At 47.5% G+C, this 23625-nt stretch overlaps 1 protein-coding gene across 1 annotated transcript in view; it reads left to right on the forward strand.

Moving 5' to 3' along the window:
• The window catches only part of LOC119374751 (uncharacterized), a 281996-nt gene that overhangs the window by 75896 nt on the left and 182475 nt on the right, over positions 1-23625 (forward strand). Inside the window, exons 4-5 of the mRNA XM_037644939.2 lie at positions 2714-2817; positions 12588-12615. Coding sequence (XP_037500867.1) covers positions 2714-2817; positions 12588-12615 — 132 coding nt within the window. The remainder of the gene's footprint in view (positions 1-2713; positions 2818-12587; positions 12616-23625) is intronic.

The following is a 23625-nucleotide window of genomic DNA, read 5'->3' on the forward strand; positions in this document are numbered from 1 at the left end:
GGTAGTATCGCTATATTACTATAGCGATTTTACTGCCACGCGTGTTTATTGCTTTGCTTTGACGTATTCGGCTTTCAGCCACAAAGAATGTTAGCAACATTTGACGCAGACTGCGCCGTAATTTTTAAGAGGCTGCACAATTGTTTGAGGTCATTCTGCTAAGATTACGCCCCGGACTCGAATAGACAAGTTTATTCGAGAGCTTGCGTGAGCACCAGCGATAACGCTGGAAGGTGTTTGATGACTGATGTATAAAGGACGACGTGTTCCACCGATGATCAGTGGTGCGATCTTGTACGCATTCCAAAATAAGCACGGAGGCATGGCATTACATTCAGCCGCACGTGACCGCACGCGATTGGTCAATGCAGGGTCGTGACGTCTGTCGCAGTTCAGATGGGCCATTCGCATGCGGCTGAATCTAATGCCACGCCTCCGTGTTTATTTGGAATGCGTACAAGATCGCACCACAGATTACTGCTGACGACTGCTCCCGTCACTATCAGTGTGCAGCATGTATCGCTTGTATTTTGAGTTTTGATTTTCTGGGCACAAGTTAGTCCAAATAAAAAGCTCCGTATTTCCCAGTCTTGCTGCAGCATTCTTAACCGTCACCACCACATGACAATACTATCGATAGTGGTGTGAATAAAGATGGGGTTGCTGGCCGGCCATATTGCCAAAATATTTGCGATAGCCTACTACCAGCTTCGCTTAATTTATGAGCAATTTTTGGCAGAGAAATTAATTATTTCCGCAGGGGAAAATGGCGGAATATATAACTTCTTGATATTTTTTCATTTTGAAATCATAAAATTCAATATCAATTTGAAGCTGTGCAGTCCCACCACATGTAAAGACTTCCTTTCCGCTACAGCTGAACAGTTTGCCTTTATGATCACGTTTCAGCAAAGCACTCTGGTGAAGAACACAATCATGTCAACTTTCTTCCCCTTCAGCCTGCTCCTCCGGCTCCACTGTGTACCATGCAAGCGGGGAACCAAGTTTATTCTGCAATGAGTCCACGCTGTTGATTTTACACTATGGATAGTACCATCGAATTCTTTACTATCGATAGCGCTATCGATAGTATTTTTCACCATCGATAGTTCGATAGTGACTCAGCTATCTATAGTATTGATAGAACCATCGATAGTTTTGCATCACTACCGTTTGACCAATATAGCTTGTCCCACACGTTAGTGGGATTGAATAAACAACCCCCACTGCGCAGGAGACGATGCCTAAATGACCGCTTGCGCGAACACCACAATAACGTCTTCAGTACGGTACAGGGTCACATTGGCACTCACTGCCGTGACTGCGGGTGTACGCCCTGCTTCAATCAGAGCAAAGTGATGGCGAGGCATAGGGCACAGCAATGGAGGGAGCACTAACGCACTTATCTCCTAGCTTATGTATCAAATCAGCTTCAATAACTTCGCGAGTTAGCTGTCAGCTAACTCGCGAAGTTATTGAAGCTGATTTGATACATAAGCTAGGAGATAAGTGCGTTAGTGCTCCCTCCATTGCGCTTCTAAATCAAGAAATTGATTACCTGGCTGGGTTTTAGGGCACACGTGGTGATATACGTGCTGTATTGGAGACGATGAGGCAAGGATGGCAGCACCTGTACATCCTTTATTTTCTTTTCTTGTCTAGCGCCCTCCCCCTTGCCATGTATGTATGCACTTCTTATCGTAATAAAGACTAGTTGGAAGTCAGCGCTCTTTACCTCTGTTGTCTCATCCCTTCCTAATCGTTCTATGCGCTGTTAAACATTTTGAAATGAATCCACACCAACTTGCCTGAGCGTCAACCCTTGCAAACTGCATTTCATTTCTTTTTTTTTTTTTTTTTTTTTTGCAGCAGCAGCTGCACAATTCTTTTGCTTTTGTTGCTGATGCAGTTTTCGTCAGCCTATCAGTGCATGTGCATTCTCTGCAAAGCTCACAAGTGTCTTGCAAGAAACATGGCATTCTTTGCTCTCTAGATTACTTTTCCTGCTTATGCAAACATCTAGGCACAATGCAGACGAGGACAAAGAAGACTGTAGAGGGGATAGGCACGAACTACCATCTGATTTATTTGCTGCCAAAAATAAGCATATAGACACAACTACGCCATCGCCACATGAATGCCCACAGTTTTGCAAAGGAGTGTGGTTGTGATGTGTTTGTGTTTGAGGTCTTGGTGACTTTTTTCGTTACTTAATCATTAAGGTTGTACGTGGTGTTTGTCTCGTGACGTATATAAATTTTTTATTTTCTCACTAAACCAGAATCGGAAGTTAGTGCGTGTCCCGGGTTCACATCTCTTTTGCGCGATTGTTTTTTTCCTTCTCAAGTCGTGAACCTCCTTGCCCAAGAAAATGTTTTACAAAATCTATGTTCTGTTTCGCTTACATTCTTAGATGACAACTGATTGATGCATGGCAGGAGAACGTTATGCACTGTCACATTATAATGAAATTGTTGATAGCTCCTTGTCTGACATTGTGAGCTTACCTCGGCATGGAAAGAAATTATATTGTAAACATTCTGCACTATTCATGCTCACTTATCGTTACTTCCCAAAAATGTGTTTCGGAAAGTTGGGAAATATGTTCCATTGCTTCTTTAAGGTCTGTGCCATAGAAAAGTACCAAGTGGTTGCTTTGCTTGCAGTCTGCTAAAGACTAGCCTTTTTGTTTTACTTTATTGTCTTGCAACAGGCTTTCTGAGGGAAGTTGTAATGCGGGCTGTCAACCTTGGTACGCCGGAAAGTGGCCGTAAACTGGCAGACGTCTACTACCACACAAGCAGCGGGCAGAAACTGGTAAGTGTACAATAATGTGTTTTCAGTCGAGTTGCTATTTGCAAGGTCAGCTTACTGACGACACCCACCCATGCCACAGAGCTCTGTTGTTTCACAGAAATTCCTGTGTCTACGTCGGTGCCATCGGTTGTGAGCGACAAGTCGAAATAGATACAAATAAATAAATAAATAATTAAAAAATCTTTGGCTCGAGTGGGAATCCAGGCCTTTTTTGTGGCAAGCAGGTGTTCTACCACAGAGCCATGCCCGTGCTCAAAATTCCTTCGGGGAAAAACACTATATGAATGTTTAGTAATGCAAGCAGTGTTATTAACACATGTAATATTGTGTGGCAGTAGCATAGATTTTCACCAGGCGTCAAACCATACGATTCGTGCAATGAGTGGCTGGTTTAAAGACCTTATCATGACAATGAGCTCACGCATCATCATTAGCAACAGCATCAACAAAGTGGGCAGATGTGCAGGTGCACATGTTTCCTTATGGACACATAGTGGGTACTTTGCGACTTTTTAAAAGGAAGAATTATGGCGTAGCGGGCAACGCACAGCTGTACTTGCATTCTAGGATAGTTTGAAGGGGCCTGTGTTACGCACTCAAGCATTCGTTTCCTTGTGGCACGGCTGAGTTGTCCACCAAGAAGTGAAGCCAGGCTAGCGATTGAGAAGGTGATGCGAGCGGGGCCCGACAACGCTATCGAGTTCTACTCTTGAAGGCGAAGCTCAACAGTCCCCCAAATTTTTATTCTTCCATTCGGGCACGTAACCCATTGAGATCACCAGCGACCCCGGCACCGTTTTTTCTGTGACATGGGCTCCTTCACACTGTTGGTTTAATATTTCCAAAGTCTGGGTTCACATAAACTGCGAATCGCCTGTGGCGCATACCCGGCACACCATGGATCGCAGTATGTGCTGCACGTGACTAATGGAAAGGATTTCATGACATATGTGACCAGGAAGTCACAATATTCAGGTCGTAAAATGAGAATGGTGTTTACCATATAGTGAAGTCCATGTAGTGTGCCCACCCACTTCACCATATAGTGAAGGGGGTGGGCACAGACGGACGGACGCACAAACAGACAGATAGATAGATACGGTCAAATTGCCTTTCCATTTAATTTTAAAAAATGTGCATATCATTTGCACTGCACGAAATTCTTTGGTATGCCAATTGTAATGCTAAGTCTAAATGCCCAGGTGTGTATATTGCAGTGAAGCATTCCGACAGCGTCTGCGGGGTTGCGATGCATGGTCGGCGTTCAATGTTAGTGCGTACAGTTTCCTGCTCCAACACGCAATTTTTCATCTCCAAGCCAGTGCTAAAACACTGTTCCTTCTGTTTTGAAACAGCCTTTTTTGTGCTCCAAATATTGCTGCAAATCCTAAGCTGGTCGGACGACCACCATGAAACTCCTTCACAGAATGAGCCCACACAGGCGTCATGTAGGGCAAGGAATCACGTTAGCAGATGTGATATAGCGTTGTAGAAGAGTGAAATAACAACCAGGCATCACACAATGCGAAGTGTGCAATGAGTAGGTGGTTGACAAAAGGCTCAGCCATAATTCTTCGTCGTCAGCCACATCATTAACAAAGGGCACATATAGTGGGTACCTCCGCAAAATTATGATGATTTATGGTTTAGTAGGTACCTTGAAGTAGTCGTTCCAAAAGAGTTTAGAGCGGGCTCTAGAAAGGCCACTCCTCCAGCTTTCGCTGTGACGGTGCTGCGTGTTTTGTGTTTTTTTCAATAAAAATTGGTAGTACTATTTGTTCTAATTAACTTCAAGAACAGTTCATGCAGAGTGCTTGTTTTAATACGATACTACAATCAGGATTCATCAACATTACCAACCACAGCAGGGGCCTGTGAGCTTTTGCCATGAAGATACGGAGTCGCAGCGTATGTATACTGATGTCTCTGTCCTGCTTCTCGACTCCAGAAAAAGTTTATGTAAAGAACTTGTCAATTGAGATACGAAGCCTTCCATTACCGCAAATCTCATTAAGCACTGCAAATATTTTAGGCACAAAGGACCAGTTAATTATTAAACCCTGCCCAATAATTCTCTCTATGAAATGTGACAGCATTTATTTAACATCCTAAGAGTTTTTTTTTCTATAGTAGAAAATATTGCGTGGAATATTTACGCAGCTTGTGCTTCCATACAGTAACTAAAGCATCGGAGAAACCCTCGTTTAATTACAAATATGAACTGTACTGTGGGCAACTATTAGGTGACCGACGATCATGAGACTGAAAAAACCGGGGGTTGGGCACGAGCAAATGAAAAGCAGTAAGTCAATTTCATCTTCTCGAATTTTATAAATAAACATGCGTTCATATGTGCATTTCATTTCAATAAACACGGTACAACTGCTCCAGAACAGGGCTTTAGCTGCTCCAGAAGCTGCACCAAAATGGCTTCAATCAATCGCATCACTGATATCACGCCTTACCTCTCTTCCGCAACAATTAGCCCTTGTGCTATTAAACACCAAATATCATCATTGGCAACTCATCACTTACTTTTGTGAGGCTATGATACCCCTGCCACAGTGGCAAGCTTAGTGTCATTTTGAGTGAGTGCACTACGCTCACAGAGGGTCACTTAGGTGGTGGGCTGCTAGGCAAGAAAAAGAAGGGCACTTTTCTAATGATCGTGTGGGAGCTCTAATGCTTCCACATGAAAGACATAACAACAACGATTGGAGATACACACACACAATTTTTGTAGCTCCTGTCCGGCAAGAGTTTTCTAATTGCCGGCGACCATGTTTGCACGCATCCGCGCGGCGTGCAGGCGTGGAAGCAGCACTGCACCGTTTCGCCACACCACCCCCACACGCAGAGAGGAGCCCTCGGGCTTGAAGAGGATTGGGCACCCGCACCCAGCGTCCATAGCTGGTGGTGTAGAGCACGGGCCGAGACATTGGAAGCTGTTGAGGGGGAGGCGCGCAGGAGTTGATTGTTTGCTCAGAGAACATGTATGATGGCTTTGGTCAGTCGATGGAGATGCAAACATCCTTCCTGCTGATTTGCAGAGTGAATGTTTTATCGTCACGATGGATTACTTTATACGGTCCGGAGTAAGGCGGTTGGAAAGGCGCACGTACAGTGTCGTCACAGAGAAAGGCATGCGATTATGTTGCCAGGTCCTTAACTCTTTCGTGACCGTGCCTATAGAACGTGGGTCACCAGTGACCCGAATGCGCCGAGCGAGAATTTAAAAATACGGGCGCCCCATGTAACTAATTGCACCATCTAGTCCATTCCGTAAGCCCTACTGTTTCGTCTCCTGCATAGTTAGTTTTTTTTTCCCGAGCGGTGGCAATTTTTAACGGCGACTCAAACATGGCGGTTCGCTCGGTTCGTTCGCAAAAATGGCCGACGACCCAGAAACGAGACCCTCTCGTAAATGTTGTTCCTTGTACGATTCTGCTGCATCTGCAAGCAATTTTTCTCCTGTTTCTAGCAGAAGTGACTCTGAGGATGATGTCAAATCATGGAAATATAGTTCTGATAAAAAAAATTATAGAACGAGCCCAGATCATAGTCAGGTGTTGGTCAGTGCGTTACGCTTTCTGGCACATCAAATTTTTACTCTAACTGAAATGTCATGAGGATGTTGCCACTATTATATCTTCTATTTGTATTGTCTAAACAGTATATGGTGAAGATTTGGTGACATCATCTTCAGCCAGTAGGGAGTAATGTTCAGTTCAAGAAGGGTACCTGGTCGTGTCCTCAGAGAAGTGTTGCGCAGTGGTGCGATATGTGTCACAAGGAAAATCGGCTTTTTGGCCATTTTTTTCTCAGCGAAAGTAATAAACAGGATTTGTGTGAACAAAAATTGGTATGCGTGGTTGCGAATCCTGTAGAAGCAGTCTTACGCCGAGGATGATGGTTCTTGGGAAATAGTCATGGTCGCAGAGATGGTGAATTTCATTTTTCTGCCGTTCTATATGGGTACTGTCGCGCTTCCACGACTACACACCCCCGAAACAAGTACATTAAGAACGAGTCCTACCGATTGACGAAGCGGAGAAAATACAAAAAATGCTACGAGATCAAGAAACTTGACGACCGGACAAATGCCACTTGTAACGCCTGTTTTGCCTAGTGGCACACTGACCTTAGAAAAACAATTTTGTTTACATCTTAGAGCTTTGAGACATGGTTCCACCTCGATAATGTCATACATTGAAATGTGATGACTTTTATGAAGCTTACAAGTTTAGAACATTTTTATTGTGTGCGGTGAAGCCATATGTTAGGATATTTTGGTGCAGAGTTCAGTCCTACCTTTTGGTATCTGAATTTTTTTTGTGCTGCTATTTAGCATAATTTATTAAAATACCTGTGGATCAATACAAAATTTATTCCTCTTCTTAACTATATTTATTGTATTACATTGTCTGGAAAATTTGTAGAGGGAAAAAAATGTAACCATGCAACCTGATGGAACAATGCAGTTTTGACTGGGCAGATAAAAAAAGGTAACTCATACGATTTTTGCGCTAGATCATTCAAACTTTCCTGTAATATAGAAAACTGTTGAGCGAACATTTTGTGTATTTCAGATTATTTTTCATTTTTTTCTCTGTCATGCGGGGAGCTCAACATTAAAAATGTTCTATGCAATGTTCAAGGCGACATCTTCTGCGGTAATCCTTTCGAGTGGCCATACCTTGGGGTACCGAGTGTAAAGATCAATGGCGGTGAGGCAATAGCGGTAAGGCCTGGCTGGTGGAAGAGGGCCCATGATGTCAATGTGGACGTGCTGAAACCGTTCCGACGGCAGAGGGAATGCCCCGAGCGATGAAGTGACGTGACGGGTGATTTTGGCGCGCTGACATTGAATGTACGTGCGTGCCCAGGTGCGGAAGTCTCGTTGCATTGAGGGCCAAACATGGCGGTCAGTCACAAGGCGTGTAGAAGTGCGGATGCCGAGATGGCTGAGGTTGCGTAACTGTTTGGAAAGGCCGCGGCAATGCAGTGAAGGGATATATGGTCTCACTTGTCCAGTGGATATGTCGCAGTAGAGTGTGTCCGTCGACCCAGAGACGGCAACTTGTTGAAATTGAAGAGAGGAGCCATTCTTGAAGAGCTGCTGGTGTTCGGCATCCATTTTCTGAGCGTCGGCGAGGGCATCAGTCGTAGTGGGTGGCAACTCGATGGCAGAGACGCAGAAGTGTGCGTCGGCGACCACGTTATCCTTTCCGCTGATGTGTTGGATGTGGGTGGTGGATTGGGCGACAAAGGACAGTTGGTTCTGCTGGACCGGTGGAGGTTTCTCGCGGCATTGGGAGAAGGCTTAAGCGATAGTTTTGTGGTCGATGTAGATGGTGCAGTGTTGTACCTCGAGGATGTGGCGAAAGTGTTAGACTGCTTCATAGATGGCTAGAAGCTCTCTGTAGTAGGCTGGCCAGGTCGTCTCCTCAGGGGCCGAAGTTGCATCAGCTATGCTGCCAGAAGACGAGGGCGTCTTTGGGCTAGAGAGTTTCTTAGCACCAGTTTTTGCCCACGCGCTGCATCAAGGAGGCTCCAGCGGCGGTCCCTGAGGCATCTATGAAGAGGCCTGAGGGAGCTTCTGGCTTGGGATGAGAGAGCAGAGTGGCATTGTAGAGCTTTTGCAGTCTTCGAACGCTTATGTTTAAAGCGGTGTCCAAGTGACATGATGATTGCCTCATAGATCAGCCAACGCTTTGTCGAGAGGGGCCTGATATGTGGCCGCTTTAGGCACAAAGCGCCTGTAAAAGTTGAGCATGCCCAGGAAACGGTCTTTCGTTGTGGCAGGCCGCATGTTGCGGTTAGGCAAAGGTCTAGTTCCTTCTGAAGAGATTTGATGGCCCAGAAACGTGACGATAGGGGTGCCGAGTGTGCTCTTCTGGACATTTATGAGCAAGCCGTGGTCATCAAGACACTGGAAAAGTTGACGAAGCTGTTGGCTGTCGTCCTTTTCGTTGGGGGATAAGATTAGGATGGTCGTCTAGGTAGATGAAACAGAAGTCTAATCCACGGACTACATCGTCGATGAAGTGTTGGGAGGTTTTTCCTGCATTGCGGAGGCCAAAATTCATGAATAAGCCGAATGGCGTGATAATTGCAGTCTTTGGGACATCATCTGGGTTGACAGGAATTTGTGTGTGGGCCTTTACCAGATCAGCAACTGAGAAGATAGTGCTGCCGTGTAATTGGTAGGCAAAATCCTGTATTTGACGGATGGGTTACCTGTCGGGGATGGTGCGGGCGTTGAGGGCGCGATAATTTCCACAGGGGCGCCAGCCATCAGTCTTCTTGGTACTATATGAAGGGGTGAGGCGTAAGATCCCTCCGAGCAGCGGGCAATACCTTCCCGAAGCATAGCTTCAAATTTGGCTTCGGCAGTTCACATGTGGTCCTTAAAGGGACACTAAAGGCAAATAACAATTTATGTCAGAGTGAAAGCCCAATGTATGACAACTTCTAAAACGGCAATATTATCAACAGCAGTGCCCTACTTACCGAGAAATTAAGCTAAATGTATCACATGATGAGCGCCACGAGTGGGACATTTTCGAAGTGATCCCGATGACGTAGGGAAGTCGGCCTACAATAAATCACTAGTAATCAAACTAGCAGCAGTAAAAAAAGAACATTCCGAGCAACAAAAGACGTAATAAAATGCTGTTTGTTCGTTTCCGCTTGATTCATGGAAAACAAAACCTCCGTGGCGTTGCCATGGGGAACGGCGCGCGTGGTTGAAAGGTTTCGTTTTCGCCGAACTGTGCCTCGCCCGTCTCAGTGGTAGTTTCGGGATCGCGTACTGCCGTGCGTGTTTTGCGCGCTTGTGAAAGTCACTCTGACAGAAAGTTCGACAAAATGCCGCATGCGTGTGATATTGCCGGATGCCCGAATGGTGCACAACGCCAGTGCTGCAGCAATGAAACCGGTGTCTTTTCACTGGGTGCCGCGGAATGAACGCTTACGCTCGAAGTGGCTTAGTGTCATGCCATTGCGCCAGTGTGCTAAACAGTCAAAACCTCTGCGTGTGTGCTCGCTGCACTTTCGTACTGAGGATTACGAGACCAACCGCAACTTGGTGACGGCTTTGAATGTGACCATCCGAGCAAGTTTTTGCCGCAGCGCCGTTGTTGCTACTGTGGGTCCCGCTACTTCCGCTCGGCTGCTACTAGTGTCGGCGGCCGCGCAGTAAAAGCGGGCAACGTTGGGCACGGCAGCAGTGACGTATGAGAGTCGTATTTTCAGGCGGGAGATTTGAAGCGCACTAACGCGATGCGGACCACTAAAAACGTGATTTTATTTCAAAATAAGCACTTCCTTGGCACAAAAGCAGCACTACGAGGTTTCTGGACCGCTATTTCAACAATCAACGTCGACTTAATATTTGCCTTTAGTGTCCCTTTAACTAGGCGACGGACCATCTGCGAATCACCCAAGCCGGGTTTGGAGGCAGGCAAGTTAACAGCACAACATATGTGGCGTTTTTTTCTTCCTAGAAGAGCCAAATCCAGAAACTGGGCTATATTTCATGGGAGTGTAAAGCATGCCTAAGTATCTTCCACATTTAAAACAATTGCAATAAAAATGGGGCAATTCCTCATTGTAACATGAACTCAAGAAGGCAGTTTCAAATAAAAAAATAAGTTAAATCCTGCATCTGTTTGAATCAAACTGAGCCAGATCCATTAAACCAGCTCAATGTCAACAGTCGTGACCAAAACAACCAACATGACCACATCGAATCTGTTTCATTTGTGTCCTAGCTACTTTGCTATCGTGCTTTCTTTCCCCAATTAGTTTTTCTTGGACGAGTTGGTACATACTGAAGGACATGATGTTGTAGGGCAAGACTCGAATACACTGAAACATCAATGAACATGTATATAACTTTGGGATGTTAAACCCCAACAGTTTGTAGGTGAACACGGATATAACGAAATATTGGTTATAACGAAGTAAATGAAAAATAGTCTTGCAATACATACAGTGTTAGTAATATATGTTTATAATGCATTTTCGGATATAACGAAGTTATTTTCGTGTAAGATGTAACTTCGTTATAACGAGGTTTGAGTGTATAAAGAATAAGAGGCCGACTTTTCTGCCTTTTTGTGTTTCTTTTCAAGTTTTGCACTGCAGTAGTATGTCCTTCTTTCGCTTCAAGATGGTGTATTTGAAATAAAAGACAGCTGAAATGAAGGTATTGGGTACCGATCTGTTCCTTAAAAAAGGAGGAGTGATCTGAAACGGTGCAGCTTAAAATGACCTGACGAAGAAGAGCTGAAGCATTTATTGAAAGCCTTCAATAGATGACAAGAATGAGAAAACGCTGCCGAGAGTCGAGAATGGTGGGCTTTTTGCCTGGACGGACCACTCGCTCTACCAGTGTAGTCATCCCCATTACGCCCATGCAACAAAGGACGGCACCGACGGAAGCACAAGGATAGTGTTCATTCTGTCGCAAAATATTGCTATGTCATTCATTCATTGTAATTCTTTATGAGCTGATGCAAGCCCAAATGAAATGTTCCGATCTATCAGAGCCAAATTCAAATTTTACTCCTGAATACTGATGATAGTGGGCTATATAGATTTTAGCCACAATATATATTTGAGGTATTTCGGTGACGTGAGCATGCTGGCAAAGATATGTTAAAGCAGGCCCAACCATATTGTCAGTAGCAAAAAACTGCGTTTTTCTCAGTTTCATTTAAAGCGGCTTGGCTCTTTTAGAAAAAAAATGCCACATACTATAATTGTTATTTTAGGCAATATTTACTAAATAATAATGTGTTATAGTTATCAACAGCCCTTCGAATAAAATTTAGGTGCAGATGCAGTGGACACAGTTGTTGCACGGCATGTGCTATGGTATTCCTCATAAACTGCTTGAGAACGAGAATAGTAAACTAGTTTTTTTGTAACATAGTATGCTTTGCTACATAACCGTACTTTTAATAATGAAAACTATGACTTAAAGGTACTAAGAGCCCGGCTTTCTACATTTATCTATTTATTTTCAAGCCACTGCTGCCAAGCCACTTCAACGCAACTTAGTGAGTTTTGCAGCGAGCATCACTAAGCATTGCTGTGTGGCAATGTGCGAACAACTCTAGCGGCTAAGTGCACTCACTCAAAATGACCCTAAACTTTCCAATGTGACAGGGTATTTGCAGAGGCATCAGTTATGGGGAAAGCAAGGGTGTGCTTGCGCTTCCTAAGCTGGTCTGTGTTGGGTGTGAAGCACAGTTGGCCGAAAACGTTGACATTTCCAGCAATAGCCTAATTTATTTAAAACCTGTGGTATACAGCTAGAATGAGCCTCGTGGAAATAAACGTTAAATTTTGATCACAATAACTTTGATATTGTGGGCCTTTCTCAATATGCATCTAGAGTGGCTTGCACTAATCCCTTCTCCTCTCGTGTGAAAATGGGCAAGCCACACTTAATGTGCATAAATTTTTTACTCAAGTAATTGTAGAATAACTAGTCCATGGTCTTGTGTGTTAGGTATACTTAAAACTATAGGTAGTGCGAATGATTCTGTGCATGTGCAAGACCTCAGTGTACCCTCTGTTGCGAATATATAAAATTTTTTGCACTGTCAATAGCTCTAGGCATTCACTTACTTTGTGCACAAGTCCAGTGATTGCAGACGTAAAAACTGTTTAGCGCAAACTATTCTACTTGCTAAAGCTTTGCTTCTTCTCTCATGTGTTCGGCCAAGAGTAATTACTTATTTCTTTTTATTTTTTAGCGATCAAGGCCCGAAGTTGCAGCATTCTGTAAGTAGCATGGTGTGGGCTTTTTCGTCCTCACTCGTAGGGTCAGTTCCTTTGCAGATTTTCAGTTTGATTTAATTGTAATTATGCTTCTTTGTTTGGTTGTCTCTAGCCTTGTCTGAAGTGTATATATTCTTAAAGTGAAAGTTTGTTTTGTACACAAAAGGCAATAAATTTTAGGCTTGATTGGACATGTACTCTTTCAAAAAAGTGAAATTCACATTGACAACATGAATGATTGCAACATTTATGCAATGACTGCAGTGTTAAGCAAGTACATGTTATCGGGTAAGGCGAAAAATAGAAAAAATGTTGCAGAAAAAAAAGTGCGTATTAACAGAATACCATGTTTAGTTATATGTGTAGTAGAAATGGCAATTTGTTGCTTGTTTGTTCACCATATTGCATTCGTGAGGCAGGAACATTCCTTATTTTTGGTTGCACATGTTATTTCACATCATGCTCAGTGAGACAAGCTAAATGTTTGGACCTGCATCTTTCCAAAAAGAACTGTTCTCAAAGCTGCTTTAATGCATCAGGCCATTAAATTTATTTAATGCATGAGGCCAATAAATTTATTTATGCATGGTTCAAGAGAGTAGGCAGTGATTGTAGGCCATGCTTCAGGTATAAGTTAACCTACTCTGTGTGTTTGTAGCACAGTTCATCAAGGCAATTGATACAAGTACAGATGGCCGGAAGATAGCCGGAGACGAGACAGCAAAATGAGACATGGCGCTACGAGAGCCCAAAACAAACTAACTCTTTATTTTCCCGCGTCCCCATCTTTCAGTCCCCAGGCGTGACGCCACAACACACAAAGCAACAATGCCACGTGAGGGCGCTGCGTGTTCGCTATTAACATTGTTAACAACGCCAGTGTGTGTGCGTTTCCTTCTTTTGTCCGTGTTCATATGTGCGCTATCTCTTTCAAGTAACATTGTGACACTCCTCCCCTCTTAAGAAGAATAACTGCAGGGAGTATCTAAGCACTGGTTTCCTCTAACTTTTGCTGCATCGCAACATTGGTGTGCAAGGCGCAGCCACAGAAAAGTCACTGCCCTCATGAATGCCACGGTTGCTTGCAGTAATGTCGGTGTTTATGGAACAGCCCCTTTCAGGCGAACTTGTTGTAGACGGCTCCAGCATGTTCGGAACAGTTGATTCAAGGAGAGGCCCATTGTGATAGGGCCACAGCACTAGCATGGCAAAGCGCATTTGTTTCAGAAGTAGCCGGTGGCCCTGTCTGGGCAACACGCAAGTGGTCCCCGTGTCGGTGCCATATAGACCTCAGCAGAGTGACGTCAACAACGCTGGCCCACACCCATGGTGCTCCCTCTCGAAAGTTTCGCGCATACACGCTGTCTCCTGATAGCAGTGACGGAGCCTGCCGGGATCCTCTGTCAGCGTACAACTTCTGCTTAAGCTGCCTTAGAAGTACTGACATCTGTAGGCTTGGCCAACGGTGTCTTGAAGGCTCTGCCTGTCAGGAGTTCACATGGTGGCTGACCTGTTACTTCGTAAGGTGTAGTCCTGTAGTGGAATAAGAACCGGGACAGTTGTGTTTGGAAGTTGCCTGAACCAGATTTCTTGAGTTTGTTTTTGACAGTCTGTACTGCTCACTCTGCGGCACCGTTGGACGCAGGGTGATACGGCGGTACCAGCATGCGACGTATTCCATTTCGAGTCAAGAAGTCCAGGTACCGTGCACTGGTAAAAGCAGGACCATTGTCCGAAACTATGATGTCAGGGAGGCCGTGCTGGGCGAATGCCATTCTCAAGACGGAAATGGTAGCGTCTGCTGATGTGGAAGACACAGGGAAGACTTCTATCCATTTCGAGAAGGCGTCCACTATAACCAAGAAGGTATGCCCTAGAAATGGTCCCCCGAAATCAATGTGAAGCCTAGACCAGGGTCGCTGTGGAAAAGGCCAGGGTGTCTGCTGTACTAGCTGGGCAGCTCGACATTGAGCCTGGCACGTAGCGCAGCTCTTCACACTGTTTGCAATGTCATTGTCATTGCCTGGCCACCAGACATGGCTCCTGGCAATCATCTTGCTCTTCTCGATACCAGGGTGGCTGGCATGGAGCACGCCAAGTACCTGGGCCAGCAATTTTTTCGGAATCACGACTCTTGATCCCCATAGTAGACAGCCTTCATGGAGACTGAGTTCCGCACTTCTGGCATTGAAGGGGTTCCACTCTGGTCCCGCTGGGAGGCTTTCTCCTTTCAACACAGATAGGACAGCATAGCTCAATACTGGATCGTCCCTTGTGGCTTGTGCTACAGCAGTGGGCCTATTCGATTTTCCACTTCTGGCTACATCTGGCTACCTGCGGGCTGCCAGAGACAGCCAGAATGCATTCGTTTTTTCTCGGGTTGCTCCGCCCACCGCGCGCGCACTTCCGGTGGGCATTCGTTTTTCGCTCTCTGGCTGCATCTGGCGACCCGCGCGTCGCCAGAACTCGCCAGGACGATTTTGGTCTGGCGGCTCTCTGGCCGTTTTCTGGCTAGCAGACGCCAAAAGGGACGATGAGCGCTCGCGACCATCTTTGCGTGGACTCCACGGAATGCAAAGGCCTCGAGACCCTCGGCGGCTCTCGGCCAGTGCGACAAGAAGCGTCTTTTCGGCCGAAATCTTCGGTCGGCCTCGGAGGCCTTGAGGTGCTTCAAGCTCCTCAACCAGGACTGCACAAGTAATTCTAGACAGTCGGAATAACTTTTTAAATTCAAAGTCCATATACGCCGGCACGACGTTCTCAACATACAGCGGAACTCTATGCCGTTCTTCTCGTTGCAGTCTGCTTATCAGCAGACACACAACGAGATCTTCGACATTTTCATCCTCGCACACAACGGTTTGGTGATGCCTGCGGTGCCTACGAGCACGCCGTAAGGCCAACAGCCCAGCGATCGTCGCTAACAAAGCTTGTACTAGCATGTTGGAGCAGACGACGCAGTTGTGAGCCGCCCAGCCGCGAGCCCAAAATTCGATTTTACTTCTCCCGACCACTTCCTGGTTGCCAGAAGTTTTTAGGCCACGTGATATAACGTCATTTCCTGTCAGAACCGGAACCCGCTGGCTGGTTTCTGGCAGCCAGCGGGCTGCCAGAAAATGGAAAATCGAAGAGCCCCAGTTGGTCAGAGGAGTTGTGGATATGCCTCCTCCAGCATGAAGATCTCAGCAGGGCGAGGAAATGCAGTGCAGTCGTTAGGCAGCGGCAGTCTACCAAGCGCATCAGCATGCCCGAGCTCTTTGCCAGGTTTGTAGACAAGTTTGTAATTGTACGCGGAGGGCTTCAGAGCCCATATGACTACTCTTGGCGAAGCTTGCACAGAAACGGGCTTGTTGGCACCCAGAAGTCCAAGAAGTGGCTTGTGGTCAATGTATGCTTGAAACGGTATGCCCCACAAGTGTGATAACCGGGTAGTCCTGGGCCATGCCGGTCACCGGACCAAATCACACACACGTACGTTGGCGGGTTACACACATGACTGGCCGGTCATGTGCGCCGTATTTATTTTCTTGCAACATCGACGCCCCCGGGCGCCGGAATGGCAAACTAATCTTATCACATCCCTCCCCCCTTTATTAATGGATGCAAACAATTTGTTCAAGGTGAGTAGCGCGATACTGGTCGTCGAATTCTGGCACTTCGACGCAGGACAGGAGTACTGGGTGTTGTGACAGCAATTTCCATTTCCCTTGCCACGTCTTCCCTGGCATCTTGCCTAGACTCGGTGTCGTGAAGGCGATTCGGAGTTAGCTGCCTCTGACCCACGTCCAAGCTTGGAGCCAGACCTGTAGCTACTGGGCTGCCCGACTCTTGGTTGTCTGCACCTAGTTCCTCAGGGGGCTGGCGGATGTGATCCAGATGTCGAGTTAAACACCGTCCGTCCTCCAGTAGAACATCCATGGACGAAGTGCGTTGTTCGGTGACGACTGCAGGGAGCCACGCAGGACCTGGACGGAAGTTCCTTGCGAACACCTGGTCACCAGGGTGACCCAAAACCCTGGGTCTTGTTCCTTGGTCGCATCTGATTTTCTGCTTAAGTTGCTTCTGTAGCACCTTAGTCCTGAGGTCTGGGTGTAGCAGGTCCAACGCAGTCCTCAGCTTCCGCCCCAACAACAGCTCCGACGGACAGCAACCCGTGACCTCGTGAGGCGTTGACCTGTAAGTCAGGAGCATGCAGGCAATTTGAGTTGCGAATATCTCCAGGGCCAGCCTTCCGCAACTTGTTTTTGACCGTCTGCACTGCCCGCTCTGCAGCACCGTTAGACGCTGGATGATACGGTGGCACCAGCATTCGCCTCACCTCGTTTTTCTTGAGGAATGTGGAGTAGAGCTCACTGGTAAATGCTGGCCCATTATCCGACACGACTACATCTGGAAGGCCTTGGTTTGCGAACATAATTCGCATGCAGGAAATAGTTGCTTCAGCCGAGGGTGTCGAGACCGGGAACACTTCAATCCACTTAGAGAAAGCATCGACTGCGATAAAAAAATAGGTGTTCCTGTAAGGACCGGCATAGTCCACATGCAGCCGTGACCACGGTTTCTCCGGGAACGGCCAGGGCATGACAGGCACTGGTCGTGACACTCTTTGATGCTCCTGGCACATACGGCACCTTTGAATGGTTATCGCTATGTCGTCATCCAAGCTAGGCCACCACACATGGCTACGCGCAACTGCTTTCATTTTGGACAGTCCTGGATGACTCTCATGCAGCAACTGGAGGACTTCCCTTTGTAAGGATTTTGGAACAATGACTCTGTTGCCCCACAATAGACAATTCCCTTGCACACTCGTCTCATGAAAGCGCGTCTCGTAGGGTCTTCCCTCTGACCCTAGGTTTATCTGGCAGCCTGACCACAACGCTGCTCTTACTTTCGACAGCACCGGGTCTCTGGAGGTAGCTGCCGCAACAGCATTTGACGACAGTACCCCTGGGTATGCTCCTTCGAGCATTAACACTTCGGCAGGGCAGTCAACAACAAATTCGGCAGTTGGCAGAGGTAGCCGGCTTAACCCATCGGCATGTGCAATTTGTGAACCCGGCCTATACTTCAGGTCGTAACTGTACCCCGACAGCAGCAAGGCCCACCTTAGCACTCTCGGAGAACAGGATTCGGGAACTGGTTTGTCTGCTGCGAGCAGGCCGAGCAGCGGTTTGTGATCTGTGACGGCCTCGAAATGCCGGCCCCATAAGTACTGCCTGAACTTTGTAACGCCAAATACAAGGCTCAATGCCTCCTTGTCTAATTGGCTTTAGTTTTTCTCCGCGGTTGCCAGGCTGCGGGAAGCAAAACCAATGGGGCGCTCTTCTCCAGATGGCTCTCGCTGCGCCAGTACTGCTCCAATACCGAAGGGAGAGGCATCAGTGACAAGCACAGTTGGCTTTCCTGGGTCAAAGTGTGCCACTATAGCAGCAGAGGCCAATAGCTCCTTGCTTCTCCGAAATGCCTGCTCTTCATCAGTTTCCCAGCGCCACGGTGTTCCCGACGCCAACAAACTTTTGAGCGGCTGTAACACGGCAGAAAGGTTTGGCAAGAACCTTCTGTAAAAATTAACCAACCCGAGGTAACTCTGAAGTTCCTTGACCGCTCGGGGTGCGGGGGCTTCCAGCACTGCTTCAGTCTTAGCCGGGTTTGGACGCAGCCCAGCCGCACTAATGATATGGCCCAAGCACTGGACTTCTGGTTTCAAGAATTCGCATTTGGATAACTTCAGCCGCAGTCCCGCGGTTTTCAGGTGATCCAACACTCGGCCCAAGTTCTCCCAATGCTCTTTGTCACTGGTTCCTGTGACCAGAATATCGTCAAAGTACACTACGACATGGTCAAGGTCGTGCAAAAGATTTTCCATCTCTCGCCGAAATATAGCCGGAGCTTATGAAACCCCAAACGGCAGCCTTGTGAATCGGTATAACCCTCTCGGAGTGTTAATGGTGACTAGCTCTTGGCACTTCTCATCGAGTGGGACCTGCTGGTAGGCGTCTTGCAAGTCAAGCCTTGTGAACTTCTTGCCCCCTGTAAGCCGCGCAAAAAGTTCCTCAATCCTAGGAATGGGGTAGGACTCGACGACTGTCACCAGGTTTATGGTAGTCTTAAAATCGCCGCAGACCCGAACCCGGCCGTCGCGCTTCAATACAGGAACGATAGGCGCGGCCCACTGAGAAGTTTTCACCGGTTTGATAACGCCTTCCCGTTCCATCCTCTGTAGTTCTTCAAAAACCCGATCACGCAAAGCAAATGGTATCGGACGTGCCTTGACAAAACGTGGCTTCGCGCCCTTTTGTACGGATATAGAAGCTGCAACGCCGTGAAACGTGCCAAGCTGCTCCGAAAAAACTTCGTGATATTGGCTTACCAGGTCTTCCGTAGACTTCACGACGTTGACTCCCTCCGTCTGAGCGATGCCTAGCTTGGAGGCCTTCATCCAGCTTCGTCCAAACAGCGTAGGACACGCCCCTTTGACGACAAATAGTGGTAGCTGGCGCTCCTTGTCGCCAAGTTTGATCATTGCTTCCAGCTTTCCCTGGACGCGTTTCATGTCGCCGAAAAAACTTCTCAGCTGCACACTCGATGGCTCCAACGGCACCGACGGAAAAAGCTCGGCGAACTTGCCTTCATCAATGGTCGACACACTTGCGCCGGTGTCCAACTCCATATCAAGCGTTACGCCGTTAACTTCAACCGCTATGCGCATTGGCTCCGAACTAGCTGTGTGAAGCGTCCACAAGTCGAAAACTTCGGGCTCTTCAGCAGAGACAGGCAGGTCGCCCAGGTTGTTCACGCGACTAGACCGGCTGCGACTAGACTGGCTCCGGTCGACATTTCTACTCCCCGGCTGAACTCTGCAAACTCTTGCAAGGTGCCCTTCTTGACGGCAGTTGTGACAGATCGTGCCTACACCAAAGCATTGCATGACTTCCCCCGCAACGAAAGCAACAGCTATCATTTTTCCCCGCGGCGACAACGTTCGCTTGCTCCGGAGCTTCGTCAGATAGTAGCTGTGCTTGCTGACAGCTCAATGCGCGTGAATCTTTACGCGCAGCTTCCATCGCTATGATGGTGTCCTTCGCAGTTTCAAAGGTTAAACACGTCGTTTCCAGCAGCCGTGTTTGCATGGTTACGTCATTGATTCCGCTGACTATCTGGTCGCGCAACATGCGCTCTCGAAATGTTGCGAAATTGCAGTCTTCGGCTAACTTCTTCAACGAAGCAATGTAGTCACTTACGGTCTCCCCCTCTTTCCGATGCCTCGAGAAAAACTTGAAACTTGCCACTATTTCTGATACGCGAGGGGCGTAGTGCTTGCCAAGTGTAGTAAAATTTTCGGTCAGTCCTGCTTGGGCGGGCCTGCTTGGTGCTAGGAGGCCTCGTAGCAGAGAATAAGTCTCTGGACCGCAGCATGTCAAAAATACAGCTGTCTGCTTGTCGCTCGGGATTTCGTTCGCGATGAAGTACAGCCCGGCCCGCTCACGGCATTCCGCCCACTACGATGTACTCGGGTCGAACGAATCCAGCTTCCCCACGACAGGCATGACGACGTGCGATTGTGCTGTGCCCGTCCGGTTCGTCAGTCGTCCTCGTCGCCACTTGTGATAACCGGGTAGTCCTGGGCCATGCCGGTCACCGGACCAAATCACACACACGTACGTTGGCGGGTTACACACATGACTGGCCGGTCATGTGCGCCGTATTTATTTCCTTGCAACGTCGACGCCCCCGGGCGCCGGAACGGCAAACTAATCTTATCACAACAAGTACTGGTGTAACCGATCCACGCCAAACACCAAGGCCAGTGGTTCCTTGTCGAGTTGACTATAGTTTTGTTCAGCTTTGGTAAACTTCTCGAAGCAAAAGCAATTGGACGTTCTCGGCCATCGGCGTCTTTGTGCGCCAAAACTGCACCTATACCATAAGGTGATGCATCACAGCTGAGAGACACAGGCCTGTCTGGGCGGAAATGTACAAGAACTGGAGCCGAAGTCACCAGATGCTTGCAGGCAGCGAAAGCATCTTGCTGGTCCTTTCCCCACTGCCACTTCTTTCCATCACCAAGAAGCAAGTGCAACGGACGGAGAAATGCAGAAAGGTTGGGCAAGAAACGCCAATGGAAATTGACAAGTCCCAAGAAGCTTTGAAGTTCCTTGACATCTTGTGGCACAGGAGCGTGCAGAATGGCAGACACCTTGGTCATGTTCCGGGAGAGGCCTTCCTTACTGATAATGTGCCCGAGATTCTCAACTTGGGGTATGAAGAAGTAACACTTCTCGAGTTTCAACCTGAGGCCAGATTCTTGAAGGTTGCCTAGTACCGCACGGAGGTTGTGACAGTGCTCGGCATCATTCGCACCAGTTATCAGAATGTCGTCAAAATAGACCGCTACATGTGGCAGACCCCTGAGCAAGTTCTCCATCTCGCGTTGAAAAATAGCTGGAGCAGATGAGACCCCAAAAGGTAAGCGGGTGTATTGAAACAACCCCATGTGCGTCGAAATCGTGACGTACTCTCTAGAGGCCTCATCCAGGACGACTTGCTGGTATGCATCACACAAGTCCAACTTTGTAAATTTCTCATCTCCAGCCAGCACAGTCCACAAGTCCTCAATCCTTGGAATAGGGTAGCATTCCACCGTTGCGACTAGGTTAATGTGACACCAAAGTCCCCACAGATTCTGATGCGCCCATCCCTTTTTGTCACGGGAACAATTGGGACAGCCCACCTAGCTGTCTTCACCGGAACAATGATGGAATCTCTTGTTAATCGCTGAACTTCTTGCATGACTCCGTCTGTCAAGGCATACGGCTTGCCTTGAAAAAAAACCATAGTAGAGCATCTGAAGGTACATGTAGTGAAGCCGTCGCACCGTTGAACGTACCCAAGCCTTCTTCAAACACTTCAGTGTCATCTTGCACTACTTGTTTCACATCAGCAAGTGCATTAATGTTCACTTCAACGTCGGAGGCGCCGATGCCCAATTCCTGCATCCAGTTGCGTCCGTAGAGAGTGTGTGATTTGTTCCCGGCCAGAAAAATTGGTAAGTCAGCCTCCTTGCCATGAAACTTTACATGGACATCAGCTTTGCCTTGTACCTTCTTTAAATCCCCGGAATAGCTTCGCAGAAATACTTGAGACCGCTGTACAGGAATTTAAGGTAGAAGCTGTAGCAAACGCGACTTGGCAATGACTAAGACGCTTGCCCCCGTCTCCACTTCCATGCGGAGCGGCTTGCCACTAACTTCAACATTGACGGTAAAAGGTGGAGGCACCTTGACGTAGTCAACTTGCCACATGTCGAAAACTTCGGTAGGCAAAGTTGTAGTGGAGGCTTCGTCCTGGATAGTATTTACGCGATGACGGTTGCTCGCCGACAGTGAATTTCGGCCCGCGAACGAACGCAGCCTGGGAGAGCTGTCACTCTGTGATTGCTCGTCTTTTCGTTTCGTATTGCAAACCTTCGCCAAGTGACCGCGTTTGTGGCAATAACTGCAGACATTCTGCACATGCTGGCAAGCGGACGCCAGGTGTGCATCCCCGCAGCGATAACAGGACATGCCCACCAGCGCTGCCAAAACGCAGAGGGTGGAAAAGAAGGTGCTAGCGTTAGCTTGCACTATCTCCCCTGCATCCTTCTTTGCTGCTTCCATTGCTAGGGCAGTCTGCACTGCGTCTTCAAAAGTCAGGTCCACTTTTTCCAGCAATCTTGTTTGGACGTCTGCGTTGTTGATGCCACACACGACGCGGTCGCGGAGCATGTTTTCAAGCTCTTTACCGAAGTTACAGTGCTCGGAAGGGCTCTTCAGCGCTGCAATGAAGTTGCTGACGGACTCTCCGTCTGTGCGAACAGGCGAGTTGAAGCGGAAACGCTGCACAACAACAGAAGGCTTCGGGCAGTAGTGGTTTCCTAGAAGCAACAGAATCTCGTCCAGCGTCTTGTCACTTGGCTGGTTAGGCTTGACCAAATTGCGAAGCAACACATACGTTTTCTGCCCGCAGAAGCTGATGAAGACGGCTGTTCGCTTGTCTTTAGCAATGTCATTCGCCGTGAAAAATGCCTTCAGCCGGTCCACGTAGCAGGGCCAGTCATTGCGCCTCCTCCCTCGAAAGGCTTAAGATTGCCGAAATTTGGCATTTCGATGGTTGGTGGAGCAGCAGGAACTCGCGATAACTTTCTTTTTATCTTCGTCGCCAGTTCATACAAGTACAGATGGCCGGAAGATAGCCGGAGACTAGATAGTAAAGTGAGACATGGCGCTACGAGAGCCCAAAACGAACGAACTCTTTATTTTTCCCGCGTCCCCATCTTTCAGTCACCAGGCGTGACGCCCCAACACACAAAGCAACAGCGCCGCGCGAGGGCGCTGCGTGTTGGCTATTAACATTGTGACAGCAACCACACAAAATGCAGCAAGGACAAAACAAATACTCATCTGCAATCTGCTTTGTGTGATGGTTATCCCGTCTGCCTGTCTGCACTTTCTCTGAGATGATGAACATTGTCACTTGAGCTGGTATGCATTAACGCCACACCTACTTGCAAAGCCCTAACTTGCTCAACGAATGCTAATGCTGTATTCTTCACGAGTCGTAAAGCTCTGTGGTAAAACTATACCTCCCACATCACACGACTGATGCCTTGAGAAGCAATTGTGCACTGATTACAATGCCCTTACTATTTCAATCCATGTTGGAGCGTCGCTGTAGATTTGCATGCGAATGTTTCTGACATATTGCTGTACTTCTGCTGCTGTGGGGGCAAAAGGCATCTCAGTCTGGGTTTTAGAACAGCAGCTGTTCTAAAACACAAAACGACAATCGACCACACTTACCTGCCCGGACCCCACGTCGAATCAAAGACGTGCCCCCCCCCCCCCCCAACCAATTTCTGCCTATGCCACTGGTAAATGGCTACTAACGGGAACCATGCTGCTCCGTACGATTGTGAGACGAGCGAAAAGAAGATTATAAGTGCCCCAATCAAGAAGGCTTTTAGTATCTGAG

The sequence above is a fragment of the Rhipicephalus sanguineus genome, chromosome 11 (assembly GCF_013339695.2).
Source record: "Rhipicephalus sanguineus isolate Rsan-2018 chromosome 11, BIME_Rsan_1.4, whole genome shotgun sequence".
Taxonomy (NCBI): domain Eukaryota; kingdom Metazoa; phylum Arthropoda; class Arachnida; order Ixodida; family Ixodidae; genus Rhipicephalus; species Rhipicephalus sanguineus.